This window comes from Oncorhynchus keta, chromosome 21 (genome assembly GCF_023373465.1).
Source record: "Oncorhynchus keta strain PuntledgeMale-10-30-2019 chromosome 21, Oket_V2, whole genome shotgun sequence".
In the NCBI taxonomy this organism is placed as follows: domain Eukaryota; kingdom Metazoa; phylum Chordata; class Actinopteri; order Salmoniformes; family Salmonidae; genus Oncorhynchus; species Oncorhynchus keta.
In genome coordinates, this window is record NC_068441.1 from 30,124,414 (window position 1) to 30,143,080 (window position 18,667).

Here is an 18,667-nt window from a genome sequence, read left to right on the forward strand (position 1 = left end):
AGCTGGTAGTTGAAGTGTAATAAATCCATAGCCATGAGATGGTAGTGGAAGTGTAATAACTCCATGGTCATGAGATGGTAGTGGAAGTGTAATAACTCCATGGTCATGAGATGGTAGTGGAAGTGTAATAACTCCATAGCCATGAGATGGTAGTTGAAGTGTAATAAATCCATAGCCATGAGATGGTAGTGGAAGTGTAATAACACAATGGTCATGAGATGGTAGTTGAAGTGTAATAACTCCATGGTCATGAGATGGTAGTGGAAGTGTAATAAATCCATGGTCATGAGATGGTAGTGGAAGTGTAATAACACAATGGTCATGAGATGGTAGTTGAAGTGTAATAACTCCATGGTCATGAGATGGTAGTGGAAGTGTAATAACTCCATGGTCATGAGATGGTAGTTGAAGTGTAATAAATCCATGGTCATAGTGGAAGTGTAATAACACAATGGTCATGAGATGGTAGTGGAAGTGTAATAACTCCATGGTCATGAGATGGTAGTGGTAGTGTAATAACTCCATGGTCATGAGATCGTAGTGGAAGTGTAATAACTCCATGGTCATAGTGGAAGTGTGACAACTTCATGGTCATGAGATGGTAATGGAAGTGTAATAACTCCATGGTCATAGTGGAAGTGTAATAACTCCATGGTCATAGTGGAAGTGTGACAACTTCATGGTCATGAGATGGTAGTGGAAGTGTAATAACTCCATAGCCATGAGATGGTAGTGGAAGTGTAATAACTCTATAGCCATGAGCTGGTAGTGGAAGTGTAATAACTCCATAGCCATGAGATAGTAGTAGAAGTGTAATAACTCCATGGTCATGAGCTGGTAGTGGAAGTGTAATAACTCCATAGCCATGAGATGGTAGTTGAAGTGTAATAAATCCATAGCCATGAGATGGTAGTGGAAGTGTAATAACACAATGGTCATGAGATGGTAGTTGAAGTGTAATAACTCCATGGTCATGAGATGGTAGTGGAAGTGTAATAACTCCATGGTCATGAGATGGTAGTGGAAGTGTAATAACTCCATGGTCATGAGATGGTAGTTGAAGTGTAATAACTCCATGGTCATGAGATGGTAGTGGAAGTGTAATAACTCCATGGTCATGAGATGGTAGTTGAAGTGTAATAACTCCATGGTCATGAGATGGTAGTGGAAGTGTAATAACTCCATGGTCATGAGATGGTAGTTGAAGTGTAATAAATCCATGGTCATAGTGGAAGTGTAATAACACCATGGTCATGAGATGGTAGTTGACGTGTAATAAATCCATGGTCATGAGCTGGTAGTAGAAGTGTAATAACTCCATAGCCATGAGCTGGTAGTGGAAGTGTAATAACTCCATAGCCATGAGATGGTAGTAGAAGTGTAATAACTCCATAGCCATGAGATGGTAGTTGAAGTGTAATAAATCCATAGCCATGAGATGGTAGTGGAAGTGTAATAACTCCATGGTCATGAGATGGTAGTTGAAGTGTAATAACTCCATGGTCATGAGATGGTAGTGGAAGTGTAATAACTCCATAGCCATGAGATGGTAGTTGAAGTGTAATAACTCCATAGCCATGAGCTGGTAGTGGAAGTGTAATAACTCCATAGCCATGAGCTGGTAGTGGAAGTGTAATAAATCCATGGTCATGAGCTGGTAGTGGAAGTGTAATAACTCCATGGTCATGAGATGGTAGTAGAAGTGTAATAACTCCATAGCCATGAGATGGTAGTAGAAGTGTAATAACTCCATAGCCATGAGATGGTAGTGGAAGTGTAATAACTCCATAGCCATGAGATGGTAGTTGAAGTGTAATAAATCCATAGCCATGAGATGGTAGTGGAAGTGTAATAACTCCATGGTCATGAGATGGTAGTGGAAGTGTAATAACTCCATAGCCATGAGATGGTAGTTGAAGTGTAATAAATCCATAGCCATGAGATGGTAGTGGAAGTGTAATAACACAATGGTCATGAGATGGTAGTTGAAGTGTAATAACTCCATGGTCATGAGATGGTAGTGGAAGTGTAATAACTCCATGGTCATGAGATGGTAGTTGAAGTGTAATAACTCCATGGTCATGAGCTGGTAGTGGAAGTGTAATAACTCCATGGTCATGAGATGGTAGTGGAAGTGTAATAACTCCATAGCCATGAGATGGTAGTGGAAGTGTAATAACTCTATAGCCATGAGATGGTAGTGGAAGTGTAATAACTCCATAGCCATGAGATGGTAGTGGAAGTGTAATAACTCCATAGCCATGAGATGGTAGTGGAAGTGTAATAACTCCATGGTCATGAGATGGTAGTGGAAGTGTAATAACTCCATAGCCATGAGATGGTAGTTGAAGTGTAATAACTCCATAGCCATGAGCTGGTAGTGGAAGTGTAATAAATCCATGGTCATGAGCTGGTAGTGGAAGTGTAATAACTCCATGGTCATGAGATGGTAGTAGAAGTGTAATAACTCCATAGCCATGAGATGGTAGTAGAAGTGTAATAACTCCATAGCCATGAGATGGTAGTGGAAGTGTAATAACTCCATAGCCATGAGATGGTAGTTGAAGTGTAATAAATCCATAGCCATGAGATGGTAGTGGAAGTGTAATAACTCCATGGTCATGAGATGGTAGTGGAAGTGTAATAACTCCATAGCCATGAGATGGTAGTTGAAGTGTAATAAATCCATAGCCATGAGATGGTAGTGGAAGTGTAATAACACAATGGTCATGAGATGGTAGTTGAAGTGTAATAACTCCATGGTCATGAGATGGTAGTGGAAGTGTAATAACTCCATGGTCATGAGATGGTAGTGGAAGTGTAATAACTCCATGGTCATGAGATGGTAGTTGAAGTGTAATAACTCCATGGTCATGAGATGGTAGTGGAAGTGTAATAACTCCATGGTCATGAGATGGTAGTGGAAGTGTAATAACTCCATAGCCATGAGATGGTAGTGGAAGTGTAATAACTCTATAGCCATGAGATGGTAGTGGAAGTGTAATAACTCCATAGCCATGAGATGGTAGTGGAAGTGTAATAACTCCATAGCCATGAGATGGTAGTGGAAGTGTAATAACTCCATGGTCATGAGATGGTAGTGGAAGTGTAATAACTCCATGGTCATGAGATGGTAGTTGAAGTGTAATAACTCCATGGTCATGAGATGGTAGTGGAAGTGTAATAACTCCATGGTCATGAGATGGTAGTTGAAGTGTAATAACTCCATGGTCATGAGATGGTAGTGGAAGTGTAATAACTCCATGGTCATGAGATGGTAGTGGTAGTGTAATAACTCCATGGTCATGAGATGGTAGTTGAAGTGTAATAAATCCATGGTCATAGTGGAAGTGTAATAACACCATGGTCATGAGATGGTAGTGGAAGTGTAATAACTCCATGGTCATGAGATGGTAGTTGAAGTGTAATAAATCCATGGTCATGAGCTGGTAGTGGAAGTGTAATAACTCCATGGTCATGAGATGGTAGTAGAAGTGTAATAACTCCATAGCCATGAGCTGGTAGTGGAAGTGTAATAACTCCATAGCCATGAGATGGTAGTAGAAGTGTAATAACTCCATAGCCATGAGATGGTAGTGGAAGTGTAATAACTCCATAGCCATGAGATGGTAGTTGAAGTGTAATAAATCCATAGCCATGAGATGGTAGTGGAAGTGTAATAAATCCATGGTCATAGTGGAAGTGTAATAACTCCATGGTCATGAGATGGTAGTGGAAGTGTAATAACTCCATGGTCATGAGATGGTAGTGGAAGTGTAATAAATCCATGGTCATAGTGGAAGTGTAATAACACCATGGTCATGAGATGGTAGTGGAAGTGTAATAACTCTATAGCCATGAGCTGGTAGTGGAAGTGTAATAACTCCATAGCCATGAGATGGTAGTAGAAGTGTAATAACTCCATAGCCATGAGATGGTAGTGGAAGTGTAATAACTCCATAGCCATGAGATGGTAGTTGAAGTGTAATAAATCCATGGTCATGAGCTGGTAGTGGAAGTATAATAACTCCATGGTCATGAGATGGGAGTGGAAGTGTAATAACTCCATGGTCATGAGATGGTAGTTGAAGTGTAATAACTCCATGGTCATGAGATGGTAGTGGAAGTGTAATAACTCCATGGTCATGAGATGGTAGTGGAAGTGTAATAACTCCATGGTCATGAGATGGTAGTTGAAGTGTAATAACTCCATGGTCATGAGATGGTAGTTGAAGTGTAATAACTCCATGGTCATGAGATGGTAGTGGAAGTGTAATAACTCCATGGTCATGAGATGGTAGTGGAAGTGTAATAACTCCACGGTCATGAGATGGTAGTTGAAGTGTAATAAATCCATGGTCTTAGTGGAAGTGTAATAACACCATGGTCATGAGATGGTCGTTGAAGTGTAATAAATCCATGGTCATAGTGGAAGTGTAATAACACAATGGTCATGAGATGGTAGTGGAAGTGTAATAACTCCATGGTCATGAGATGGTAGTGGTAGTGTAATAACTCCATGGTCATGAGATGGTAGTGGAAGTGTAATAACTCCATGGTCATGAGATGGTAGTGGTAGTGTAATAACTCCATGGTCATGAGATGGTAGTGGAAGTGTAATAATTCCATGGTCATAGTGGAAGTGTAATAACTCCATGGTCATAGTGGAAGTGTGACAACTTCATGGTCATGAGATGGTAGTGGAAGTGTAATAACTCCATGGTCATAGTGGAAGTGTAATAACTCCATGGTCATAGTGGAAGTGTGACAACTTCATGGTCATGAGATGGTAGTGGAAGTGTAATAACTCCATAGCCATGAGATGGTAGTAGAAGTGTAATAACTCTATAGCCATGAGCTGGTAGTGGAAGTGTAATAACTCCATGGTCATGAGATGGTAGTAGAAGTGTAATAACTCCATAGCCATGAGCTGGTAGTGGAAGTGTAATAACTCCATAGCCATGAGATGGTAGTAGAAGTGTAATAACTCCATAGCCATGAGATGGTAGTGGAAGTGTAATAACTCCATGGTCATGAGAGATGGTAGTGGAAGTGTAATAACTCCATAGCCATGAGATGGTAGTTGAAGTGTAATAACTCCATAGCCATGAGATGGTAGTGGAAGTGTAATAAATCCATAGCCATGAGATGGTAGTGGAAGTGTAATAACACAATGGTCATGAGATGGTAGTTGAAGTGTAATAACTCCATGGTCATGAGATGGTAGTGGAAGTGTAATAACTCCATGGTCATGAGATGGTAGTTGAAGTGTAATAAATCCATGGTCATAGTGGAAGTGTAATAACACCATGGTCATGAGATGGTAGTGGAAGTGTAATAACTCCATGGTCATGAGATGGTAGTTGAAGTGTAATAAATCCATGGTCATGAGCTGGTAGTAGAAGTGTAATAACTCCATAGCCATGAGATGGTAGTGGAAGTGTAATAACTCCATAGCCATGAGATGGTAGTTGAAGTGTAATAACTCCATGGTCATGAGATGGTAGTGGAAGTGTAATAAATCCATAGCCATGAGATGGTAGTGGAAGTGTAATAACACAATGGTCATGAGATGGTAGTGGAAGTGTAATAACTCCATGGTCATGAGATGGTAGTGGAAGTGTAATAACTCCATGGTCATGAGATGGTAGTTGAAGTGTAATAAATCCATGGTCATAGTGGAAGTGTAATAACACCATGGTCATGAGATGGTAGTGGAAGTGTAATAACTCCATGGTCATGAGATGGTAGTTGACGTGTAATAAATCCATGGTCATGAGCTGGTAGTAGAAGTGTAATAACTCCATAGCCATGAGCTGGTAGTGGAAGTGCAATAACTCCATAGCCATGAGATGGTAGTTGAAGTGTAATAAATCCATAGCCATGAGATGGTAGTGGAAGTGTAATAACTCCATGGTCATGAGATGGTAGTTGAAGTGTAATAACTCCATAGCCATGAGCTGGTAGTGGAAGTGTAATAACTCCATAGCCATGAGCTGGTAGTGGAAGTGTAATAAATCCATGGTCATGAGATGGTAGTTGAAGTGTAATAACTCCATGGTCATGAGATGGTAGTGGAAGTGTAATAACTCCATAGCCATGAGATGGTAGTTGAAGTGTAATAACTCCATAGCCATGAGCTGGTAGTGGAAGTGTAATAACTCCATAGCCATGAGATGGTAGTGGAAGTGTAATAAATCCATGGTCATGAGCTGGTAGTGGAAGTGTAATAACTCCATGGTCATGAGATGGTAGTAGAAGTGTAATAACTCCATAGCCATGAGATGGTAGTAGAAGTGTAATAACTCCATAGCCATGAGATGGTAGTGGAAGTGTAATAACTCCATAGCCATGAGATGGTAGTTGAAGTGTAATAAATCCATAGCCATGAGATGGTAGTGGAAGTGTAATAACTCCATGGTCATGAGATGGTAGTGGAAGTGTAATAACTCCATAGCCATGAGACGGTAGTTGAAGTGTAATAAATCCATAGCCATGAGATGGTAGTTGAAGTGTAATAACTCCATGGTCATGAGATGGTAGTGGAAGTGTAATAACTCCATGGTCATGAGATGGTAGTGGAAGTGTAATAACTCCATGGTCATGAGATGGTAGTGGAAGTGTAATAACTCCATGGTCATGAGATGGTAGTGGAAGTGTAATAACTCCATGGTCATGAGATGGTAGTTGAAGTGTAATAAATCCATGGTCATGAGCTGGTAGTGGAAGTGTAATAACTCCATGGTCATGAGATGGTAGTAGAAGTGTAATAACTCCATAGCCATGAGCTGGTAGTGGAAGTGTAATAACTCCATAGCCATGAGATGGTAGTAGAAGTGTAATAACTCCATAGCCATGAGATGGTAGTGGAAGTGTAATAACTCCATAGCCATGAGATGGTAGTTGAAGTGTAATAAATCCATAGCCATGAGATAGTAGTGGAAGTGTAATAACTCCTTGGTCATGAGATGGTAGTGGAATGTGTAATAACTCCATAGCCATGAGATAGTAGTGGAAGTGTAATAACTCCATAGCCATGAGATAGTAGTGGAAGTGTAATAACTCCTTGGTCATGAGATGGTAGTGGAATGTGTAATAACTCCATAGCCATGAGATGGTAGTGGAAGTGTAATAACTCCATAGCCATGAGCTGGTAGTTGAAGTGTAATAAATCCATAGCCATGAGATAGTAGTGGAAGTGTAATAACTCCATGGTCATGAGATGGTAGTGGAATGTGTAATAACTCCATGGTCATGAGATGGTAGTGGAAGTGTAATAACTCCATGGTCATAGTGGAAGTGTAATAACACCATGGTCATGAGATGGTAGTGAAAGTGTAATAACTCCATAGCACCTTTTATAGGTAGTAGGGATAAACACATCAGTAGAGTTCTTGGATGTCAAATATATTTGACCAACTTTGCAAAACACCTTCATATTTTAGTTACTAAAGACAGATAAGCTTAAAATGGCCTAAATGAAAAATGAAAATCTGATTCAGCTCACTGATATACATGTGTATGCTCCCATGTGGTTTATTGACAGCAGTCTACAAGGTTTCAAGCCTTTGGTCTCCATCAGGTTTCCATTCATAAAGAACAAGCCCAGATTATTTATATTGCGAAAGTATTCGGCCCCCTTGAACTTTGCGACCTTTTGCCACATTTCAGGCTTCAAACATAAAGATATAAAACTGTATTTTTTGTGAAGAATCAACAACAAGTGGGACACAATCATGAAGTGGAATGACATTTATTGGATATTTCAAACTTTTTTAACAAATCAAAAACTGACAAATTGGGCGTGCAAAATTATTCAGCCCCTTTACTTTCAGTGTAGCAAACTCTCTCCAGAAGTTCAGTGAGGATCTCTGAATGATCCAATGTTGACCTAAATGACTAATGATGATAAATACAATCCACCTGTGTGTAATCAAGTCTACGTATAAATGCACCAGCACTGTGATAGTCTCAGAGGTCCGTTAAAAGCGCAGAGAGCATCATGAAGAACAAGGAATACACCAGGCAGGTCCGAGATACTGTTTTGAAGAAGTTTAAAGCCGGATTTGGATACAAAAAGATTTCCCAAGCTTTAAACATCCAAAGGAGCACTGTACAAGCGATAATATTGAAATGGAAGGAGTATCAGACCACTGCAAATCTACCAAGACCTGGCCGTCCCTCTAAACTTTCAGCTCATACAAGGAGAAGACTGATCAGAGATGCAGCCAAGAGGCCCATGATCACTCTGGATGAACTGCAGAGATCTACAGCTGAGGTGGGAGACTCTGTCCATAGGACAACAATCAGTCGTATATTGCACAAATCTGGCCTTTATGGAAGAGTGGCAAGAAGAAAGCCATTTCTTAAAGATATCCATAAAAAGTGTTGTTTAAAGTTTGCCACAAGCCACCTGGGAGACACACCAAACATGTGGAAGAAGGTGCTCTGGTCAGATGAAACCAAAATTGAACTTTTTGGCAACAATGCAAAACGTTATGTTTGGCTGTAAAAGCAACACAGCTTATCACCCTGAACACCTCATCCCCACTGTCAAACATGGTGGTGGCAGCATCATGGTTTGGGCCTGCTTTTCTTCAGCAGGGACAGGGAAGATTGTTAAAATTGATGGGAAGATGGATGGAGCCAAATACAGGACCATTCTGGAAGAAAACCTGATGGAGTCTGCAAAAGACCTGAGAATGGGACGGAGATTTGTCTTCCAACAAGACAATGATCCAAAACATAAAGCAAAATCTACAATGGAATGGTTCAAAAATAAACATATCCAGGTGTTAGAATGGCCAAGTCAACGTCCAGACCTGAATCCAATCGAGAATCTGTGGAAAGAACTGAAAACTGCTGTTCACAAATGCTCTCCATCCAACCTCACTGAGCTCGAGCTGTTTTGCAAGGAGGAATGGGAAAGATCTTCAGTCTCTCGATGTGGAAAACTGATAGAGACATACCCCAAGCGACTTACAGCTGTAATCGCAGCAAAAGGTGGCGCTACAAAGTATTAACTTAAGGGGGCTGAATAATTTTGCACGCCCAATTTTTCAGTTTTTGATTTGTTAAAAAAGTTTGAAATATCCAATAAATGTCGTTCCACTTCATGATTGTGTCCCACTTGTTGTTGATTCTTCACAAAAAAATACAGTTTTATATCTTTATGTTTGAAGCCTCTAATGTGGCAAAAGGTCGCAAAGTTCAAGGGGGCCGAATACTTTCGCAAGGCACTGTAGGTTACAATTTGTACATTACAGTGGCAAGAAAAAGTATGTGAACCCTTTGGAATTATCTGGATTTCTACATAAATTGGTTCTAAAATTAGATCTGATCTTCATCTACGTCAACGACAGCCAAACACAGTCTGCTTAAAATAATAACACACAAATTTTTGTACTTTTCTCATCTATATTGAATACATAGTTGAAACATTCACCGTATAAGTTGGGAAAAGTATGTGAACCCGTAGGCTAATGACTTCTCCAAAAGCTAATTGGAGTCAGGAGTCAGCTAACCGGGAGTACAATCATTGAGACGAGATTGGAGATGTTGGTTAGAGCTGTCCTGCCCTATAAAAAAACACTCACAAAATGTTTGTTTGCTATTCAAAAGAGGCATTGCCTGATGTGAACCATGCCTCAAACAAAAGAGATCTCAGAAGACCCAAGATTAAGAGTTGTTGACTTGCATAAAGCTGGAAAGGGTTACAAAAGTATGTCTAAAAGCCTTGATGTTCATCAGTCCACGGTAAGACAAATTGTCTATAAATGGAGAAAGTTCACCACTGTTGCTACTCTGCCTAGGAGTGGCCGTCCTGCAAAGATGACTGCAAGATCATGGTGCAGAATGCTTAATAAGGTTAAGAAGAATCTTAGAGTGTCAGCTAAAGACTTAATTAAATCTCTGGAACATGCTAACATCTCTGTTTACGAGTCTACGATACGTAAAACACTAAACAAGAATGGTATTCATGGGAGGACACCACGGAAGAAGCCATTGCTATCCAAAAAAAACATTGATGCACGTCTGAAGTTCGCAAAAGAGCATCTGGATGTTCCACAGAGTTACTGGCAAAATATTCTGTGGACAGATTAAAGTACAGTTGAGTTGTTTGGAAGGAACACAACACTACGTTTGGAGAAAAAAAGGCACAGCACACCAACATCAAAACCTCATCCCAACTGTAACCTATAATGGAGGGAGCATGATGGTTTGTAGCGGCTTTGCTGCCTCAGGGCCAGGGCCAAGTTTATCAAGACATTTTGCAGGAGAATGTAAGGCTATATGTCCGCCAGTTGAAGCTCAACAGATGTTGGGTGATGCAACAGGACAACGACCCAAAACACAGAAGTAAATCAACAACAGAATGGCTTCAACAGAAGAAAATACACCTTCTGGAATGGCCCAGTCAGTGTCCTGAACTCAACCCGATTTGAGATACTGTGGCATGACCTCAAGAGAGCGGTTCACACCAGATATCCCAAGAATATTTGTGAACTGAAAATGTTTTGTAAAGAGGAATAGTCCAAAATTCCTCCTGGCCATTGTGCAGGTCTGGTCTGCAACTACAGAAAACGTTTGGTTGAGGTTATGGCTGCCAAAGTAGGGTCGACCAGTTATTAAAATCAAGGGTTCACATACTTTTTCTACCTTACACTGTGAATGTTTACACGGTGTGTTCAATAAAGACGTAAAAACATATAATTGTTTGTGTGTTATTAGTTTAAGCAGACTGTGTTTGTCTATTGTTGTGACTTAGATGAAGATCAGATAAAATGTTATGACCAATTGATGCAGAAGTCTAGGTTATTCCAAAGGGTTCACATACTTTTTCTTGCCTATCCACCATCTGTTGTAACTATTTCAACTCCTTTTTCTGTCTTCCTTTTAGAATGTTTTCCAACATTATTGAGGAATGTACAGTATGAAATAATAACATATTTTCTAATCTCTTTCCTGGCTATTGTTTGTTGGTTTAGAGGACACCTATGAGAAAACCATGACTGTGGATGGGGAGGAGACTATCCTCATCGTCATGGACACCTGGGAGAACGAGAAACAGGTACGACAATAACCATGAACCTGGTTTTGTCAACAAAAAATGGATTGCACAGTAGTGGCGAATATGATGTCTTCTTGCAACAAGACTCTTTTCAAAGTAAAAAAGGTGGAAAAAATACACATTTTAACAAGAAAAACAGGAAAAACCAAGTTCTATAACTTCATCCATTTAGTTTGTTTACCTTCAATATACATGGTGTATGGGGCCTCCCGAGTGGCCCATGGTCGAAGGCACTCCATCGCAGTGCTAGAGGCGTCACTACAGAACCCGGTTTGTTCCTTGGCTGTGTCATAACTGGCTGTGATCGGGAGTCCCATAGGGCAGCGTAAAATTGGCCCAGCGTCGTCTGGGCTAGGGGAGGGTTTGGCCAAGGGGGCTTTACTTGGCTCATCATGCTCTCGCGACTCCTTGTGGCGTGCCGGGCGCCTGCAGGTTGACCTTGGTCGTCAGTTGAACAGTGTTTCCTCCGACACATTGGTGCAGTTGGCTTCTGGGTTAAGCAGGTGCGTGTTAAGAAGTACGGTTTCGGAGAACGCATGACTCGACCTTCGCCTCCCAAGCCCATTGGGCAGTTGCAGCGATAAGACCAGATCGAAATTGGAGAGAAAACGGGGGTAAAATTTCCCAAAAAATAAAAAGATACATGGTGTACAACCCACTGAACCATAAGCCTCCATTCTATTCTCTTCAAAACAACTATGATACCTAAAGGGCAACCCGACATTGTGGAAAAATATATGTGCTCACTCTGTGTGCCTGTAGCAATACCCCATTGACTCACCCCCCAAAGTGGGGTGAATCCTGGTTGTGCTGGATTCAGTGAGTGGTGCATGGCTCCAGTGGTATGGGGCAAGCGTCTGTATGGGACACTGATGGCTGTGGGGCCTAATTACTCCAGTATTGATTACAGCTGGGGAGTGAAGCATGCAGGCCAGGCTGCGTGTTGACTTGTCTGTACCTGGTAAGAGGAGATATAAGGACATAATGATGTCTATAAGGACAGTGGTTTGACTGTGTTTAAGGGCACCAAGTGTTTCTTAGAGGCATAAAGTCAGATAGATGTACTGTATGTTTGACCAATGGCCATCCCTGGAAACCAGAGTTCTGTATTCACAAATACATAGAAATCCGCTTTTGTCCGTCTGTCACAATTTGCATTTACCCTTTTTCGAATACGGAAGTTAAAACTTAATGTTGACCATCACTAATCTTTTAAATGGACAAGGTTATATTTGACATCAGGGTTGGCTTCAATGATAACATCAAAGAACACATGCTATATCAAAGTCCAGATCCTGGCGAGCCCCCAAATATGTCTATCGTTGGTGAATGTTCAACTTTATTTCTGTTGGATAACAGTTTTAATTTGTTTCTCTCAGGAGGAAGATCAGACGTGGGTCCAGGACTACTGTATGCAGGTGGGCAACGCCTACGTCATAGTTTACTCCATCACGGATCGCACCAGCTTCGAGAGTGCCTCCGAGTTACGCATCCAGCTGCGGCGCATACGGCAGTCCGAGAACATTCCCATCATCCTCGTGGGCAACAAAAGTGACCTGGTCCGCTCCAGAGAAGTGGCTGTAGAAGGTAGCGTTGATTCCAATGATAATGATGTTATCATTTAAGCATCTCTCCACATCTTCTGAACAGTGATTTGATGACAGCCATTTAAGCAATATGAGCAGCGCTCTGCTTATAATAGAGAGTAAAATAGTTTGGCTTACAACAGTTCGTGTTGCATTTTCTGTGGACTTCATAGTCAAAACTACAGAACATTGAAATCACATATCAAATGTTGCAGTCCACACAACAGACTGTGGACTGTTCATTTAACATTCCAAGAGTTGGATTTAGAGCACACATCTCATACACTAACACTGTATTTAACAATGTCACTATAATTCTTGATGATTTGGTCAATGTTTTAATATTTAACCTGTTCTGCAGGTGAGAATAAGCTTGTTCTAATTCTGGAGCAATGGATCAAATGGATTTATGTTAGAAGTTTCACCTGATCCAGGGATTTTTTGTTGTTGTATATTTCTAAATATGTGGGCATTGTGTATGATCGAATGTATGGCACAGAGTGCCCATGTCACTTGTTTTTCCCTGCAGCCACTTGCCTACCAATAGAGGACCAATGGAATGGAAACCTCTGCAAAACAAATGTATTGGTTGCCTTGTGTGGCTTCTTTATTTATTTTAAATTGTCAGACCAAGTTGTCAGACCCAGACATTAATCTAATGTCGACCTCTCACACTTAAACACCTCTCGTTTGACCCTTTCTTCCTCTGTGCTCTGCTCTTTCCTAGAGGGTCGTGCGTGCGCTGTGGTGTTTGACTGCAAATTCATAGAGACATCTGCTTCGCTCCACCACAACGTTCACGAGCTCTTCGAGGGCATCGTCCGGCAGATTCGCCTGCGGCGAGACAGCAAGGAGACCAACGAGCGCCGGCGCTCCGTCTACAAGCGTAAGGAGAGCCTCACCAAGAAGGCCCGCCGCTTTCTAGACCGCCTGGTGGCCAAGAACAACAAGAAGATGGCGCTGAAGGTTCGCGCCAAGTCTTGCCACGACCTGGCCGTGCTGTAATGGCTGCTGTGTGGCGTACAACAAGTGGTTCACGTCGTCAGTGGTTGCAGACTCCAACGCTCCTCTTTGCCCTAACAATCCCGTTGTGGTAAAGGGGAAGAACATTGTTTGTTATTTTCTATTTATTTCACCCATTAGAAGCAATTGGGTTGCGGAAATGTGAGGCAATTGAGACTTTTTGTTGCTATATCCCAGATTTTCTGAGAATGAGTTTGCTAATCATACACCTTATCAACTGTTTGCCTTACATCTAATTAAATAGATTCCTAGACCAGTGTATCCAGACACAGATCTGGCATTTAAACTCCTTTTTCTGTCTCTTTTTGAGAAGGTTTTCTAAGATTATTGAGGTATGAAATAATTATTTGAATGCACTGTATGATGTATTGAAAGCAATGTCCACAGTGGTACTTTACATAGATTTCACTGACTACTTGATTTCAAGGTTTTGCACTATGGGAGACAGTGATGTATTAGGAGGAATCAGTGGAGCTTCTTCTACAGCAATGATGTTTCTCTCTACCAAGAGAGCTCAAGTCTGGTTTGAGACTGTTCTGTCTGTGAGCCCATCAGTTCACAGCTAAATTACATGTGAATGGCGATCTTGTTTGGAAATCGACACCATCGTAAACTTTCCAAAAGGTTTATCCCATCCTCATCTTCCTTTACAAGCACCTCCTACACTGGAAGGACCAGTAGGGTGTTACAGTGAAACTGTCATGGACGCTTTTGAAGAGGCGTGGTCTGGTTGACCACTGTCAAGAAACACCTTTGTATGATGACATGGTCCTGAAGAGACCAAAGAAGTGTTGAGTTCTTCAATGTCAGTGTTTGTGCCCACGTTGGGCGGAGAGAGGTATAGTAATCACTTTTGTACAAAATTATGTTTTGAGTTTGTAAATACAGTATGTCAATGATTTTTATGTGGAAATAAAGCAGTAGCAGTACCACTTTACCATTGTCTGCACTGGAATTTAAGGTATGTTACATTTCTGTAAGCAATGCCTTCAGAGTATTAGGATCAAAATGAGCTATTTTTAAAAGCTTTTATAAAATATTTGAAAGAAATGAAAGAGATCGTTGCTAACCTGTGTGCCTCGTTTCTGCTTTCTCCTCATATTAGCTGAAGCAAAACCAGACTGAGCGATGTGAGCATAGACTCTTCAAAGGCTTGAAAGTACATGAGTGATTCTGGTGTAGCTTTCCATAAACCTGCTAAAGGAAACTCCTGGATGGGTAGAAACTCCTGTTAGTATCAAATTCATGTCCAGACAGACATGTTTGGAAAAATAAAGTTACAGAGGGTCAAAGATCATACCCCCAAGACATGCTAAACCTCTCACCATTACCAATAACACGGGAGGTTAGCATGTCTTGGGGGGAACCCATAGCTGATATGGCTAACTTTCTTAAACAAATGTGATTTCTACTGACAATTGAAATGTACAAACTATGGTATAAGGGAACAATGAGCAGATAAGAGGCAATCCGTAATTTTGATTAAGACATTCATGAGCGAGCTAAGATGGACGTAGTCAATATAACTATTGTTCAGCACTTTTGAAGTGTACAGCCACAGAATTCAGAACATGTGCCATTCTTACAGTATTCTCCCTGTACACCAAGTCAGAACCGTAGGTTAAATGAAGGGGGCATATAAGCAGACAATGAAAGCTCTTACAATATTTGAGGATGACATTTCTCTAAAACAGGCTATAGGCTACATGTACATCACCAACTCAGAACATTAGACTAAGTTATGAGGGGGAAAGGGACGCAATTATTAGGGTGAGGCACATGGGCTACTAACAACATAAACGTAGTATTACTTTCTTAGCTACAGTATACATATCTCCCTGGCATAATTTATGCACCAGCTTACAATATATTTTTGGACTCGTCTTGTTGTGCTGTTCTCACTTGAACAGGAAGGTGGCACGGCGGTCCTTCTTGTGGCAAAATGTTGTCATCAAATTGTGTCATTAACGTCTGGCATTCTCTGTATTTTGGTGCTTTCACGACAACTGGGAACTCAGGAAAAAAAACAATAAGAATCATGACGTCAGTGATTTCTGCCAGTAGATTGTCGTCATGATTAATGTTGATGACTGCTTGTCTAGATTGCTAGTATGATGCTGACATGATAAGTCCAATCAAAGCTATGGTAGCTATAACGTGATTTGATGTTATTTTATCTGTGGCCAATGACCTTGAGCCTTCTTGGATGGGCATTTCTAATGTAAATCTATGGCAGCACCCAAGGGGCTTGAATGTTCTATCGCTCCCTGTAGAATTTGCTGTGATATAGTGTCCCCATAAGTGACAGAACACTGAGACAATCACGGCGCAACTAAAGAATACCAACCCCTATGCCCCTATGTTTTTCGACTGGCTGCCCCACCACTACAGAAAGCACTGAGCTTGGCTGAAACACCTGCATTTTGGAGTTGCCTTACTCAGGCGCCCGGCACGCCACATTAAGAAGAAAATAAATTCCACAAATTAACTTCTTTACCTTTATTATTTAACTAGGGAAGTCAGTTAAGAACAAATTCTTAATTTCAATGACGGCCTAGCCTAGGGGCAGAACGAAAGATTTGTACCTTGTCAGCTCAGGGATATGAACTTGCAACCCTTCGGTTACTAATCCAACACTCGAAACACTAGGCTACCCTGCCACCCCTGTTAATTGTTGTTCCACCTCCTACATATGTGATGACATCACCTGGTTTAAACATCTCTAGAGACTATATCTCTCTCTTCATTACTCAATGCCTAGGTTTACCTCCAATGTACTCACATCCTACCTTGCCTTTGTCTGTACACTATGCCTTGAATCTATGCTATCGTGCCCAGAAACCTGCTCCTTTTACTCTCTGTTCTGAACATGCTCGACGGCCAGTTCGTATAGTCTTTAGCCTTATCCTACTTCTCCTCTGTTCCTCTGGTGATGTGGAGGTTAACCCAGGTCCTGCAGTGCCTAGCTCCACTCCCACCCCACAGGTGCTCTCATTTGTTGTCTTCTGTAAACGTAAAAGCCTTGGTTTCATGCATGTTAACATTAGAAGTCTACTCCCTAAGTTTGTTTTACTCATTGCTTTAGCACACTCTGCCAACCCAGATGTCTTAGTCGTGTCTGAATCCTGGCTTAGGAAAACCACCAAAAACCTTGAAATTTCCATTCCTAACTATAACGTTTTCCGCCAAGATAGAACTGCCAAAGGGGGCTGTGTTGCAATCTACTGCAGAGATAGCCTGCAGAGTTCTGTATTACTATCTAAGTCTGTATCCAAACAATTTGAGCTTCTACTTCTAAAAATTCACCTTTCCAGAAACAAGTCTCTCACTGTTGCCGCTTGCTATAGACCTCCCTCTGCCCCCAGCTGTGCCCTCGATACCATATGTGAATTGATTGCCCCCCATCTATCTTCTGAGCTTGTGCTACTAGGTAACCTAAACTGGGACATGCTTTAACACCCCGGCCATCCTACAAACTAAGCTTGATGCCCTCATCTCACACAAATTATCAATGAACCTACCAGGTTCAACCCCAAATCAGTAAACACGGGCACTCTCATAGATGTCATCGTAACTAACTTTTCAATCAAGATCTCAGCGATCACTGCCTCATTGCCTGCATCTGTAATGGGTCTACAACCAAACGGCCACCCCTCATCACTGTCAAACACTCCCTGAAACATTTCTGCGAGCAGGCCTTTCTAATCGACCTGGCCGGGGTATCCTGGAATGACATTGACCTCATCCCGTCAGTAGATTATGCCTGGCTATTCTTTAAAAGTGCCTTCCTCACCATCTTAAATAAGCATGCCCCTCTCAAAAAATGTAGAACTAGGAATAGATATAGTCCTTGGTTCACTCCAGAACTGTCTGCCCTTGACCAGCACAAAAACATCCTGTGGCATTCTGCATTAGCATCGAATAGCCCCCGTGATAAGCAACTTCTGGACCCCTACAAATCAGCTGGGCTAGACAATCTGCACCCTCTCTTTCTAAACATATCTGCCGAAATTGTTGCAACCCCTATTACTAGCCTGTTCAACCTCTCTTTCGTATCATCTGAGATTCTCAAAGATTGGAAAGCTGCTGCGGTCATCCCCCTCTTCAAATGGGCTGACACTCTAGACCCAAACTGCTACAGACCTATATCTATCCTACCCTGTCTTTCTAAGGTCTTCAAAAGCCAAGTTAACAAACAGATTACTGACCATTTCGAATGCCACCATACCTTCTCCGCTATGCAATCTGGTTTCAGAGCTGGTCATGGGTGCACCTCAGCCACACTCAAGGTTCTAAATGACATCATAACCGCCATTGATAAGAGACATTACTGTGCAGCTGTATTCAACGACCTGGCCAAGGCTTTCGACTCTGTCAATCACAACATTCTTATTGGCAGACTCGACAGCCTTGGTTTCTCAAATGACTGCCTCGCCTGGTTTACCAACTACTTCTCTGATATAGTTCAGTGTGTCAAATTGGAGGGACTGTTGTCCGGTCCTCTGACAGTCTCTATGGGTGTGCCACAGGGTTCAATTCTCGGGCCGACTCTCTTTTCTGTATACATCAATGATGTTGCTCTTGCTGCTGGTGATTCTCTGATCCACCTCTACGCAGACGACACCATTCTGTACTCTTCTGGCCCCTCCTTGGATACTGTGTTAACTATCCTCCAGACGAGCTTCAATGCCATACAACTCTCCTTCCGTGGCCTCCAACTGCTCTGAAACACAAATAAAACTAAATGCATGCTATTCAATCGATCACTGCCCACACCTGCCCGCCCGTCCAGCATCACTACTCTGGACGGCTCTGACTTAGAATACGTGGATAACTACAAATACCTGGGTGTCTGGTTAGAATGTGAACGCTCCTTACAGACTCACATTAAGCATCTCCAATTAAAAATTACATCTAGAATCAGCTTCCTATATCGCAACAAAGCATCCTTTACTTATGCTGCCAAACATACCCTCGTAAAACTGAC

General features: G+C 41.5%; 1 protein-coding gene across 1 annotated transcript in view; it reads left to right on the forward strand.

Moving 5' to 3' along the window:
* Positions 1 to 14,705, forward strand: part of LOC118378221 (GTP-binding protein REM 1-like) — a 36,292-nt gene extending 21,587 nt beyond the window's left edge. The window contains exons 3-5 of the mRNA XM_052473678.1: positions 10,989 to 11,071; positions 12,451 to 12,658; positions 13,385 to 14,705. Of these exons, the coding sequence (XP_052329638.1) occupies positions 10,989 to 11,071; positions 12,451 to 12,658; positions 13,385 to 13,662 (569 nt within the window). The 3' untranslated portion in view covers positions 13,663 to 14,705. The remainder of the gene's footprint in view (positions 1 to 10,988; positions 11,072 to 12,450; positions 12,659 to 13,384) is intronic.
* The last annotated feature ends 3,962 nt before the right edge of the window (positions 14,706 to 18,667 follow it).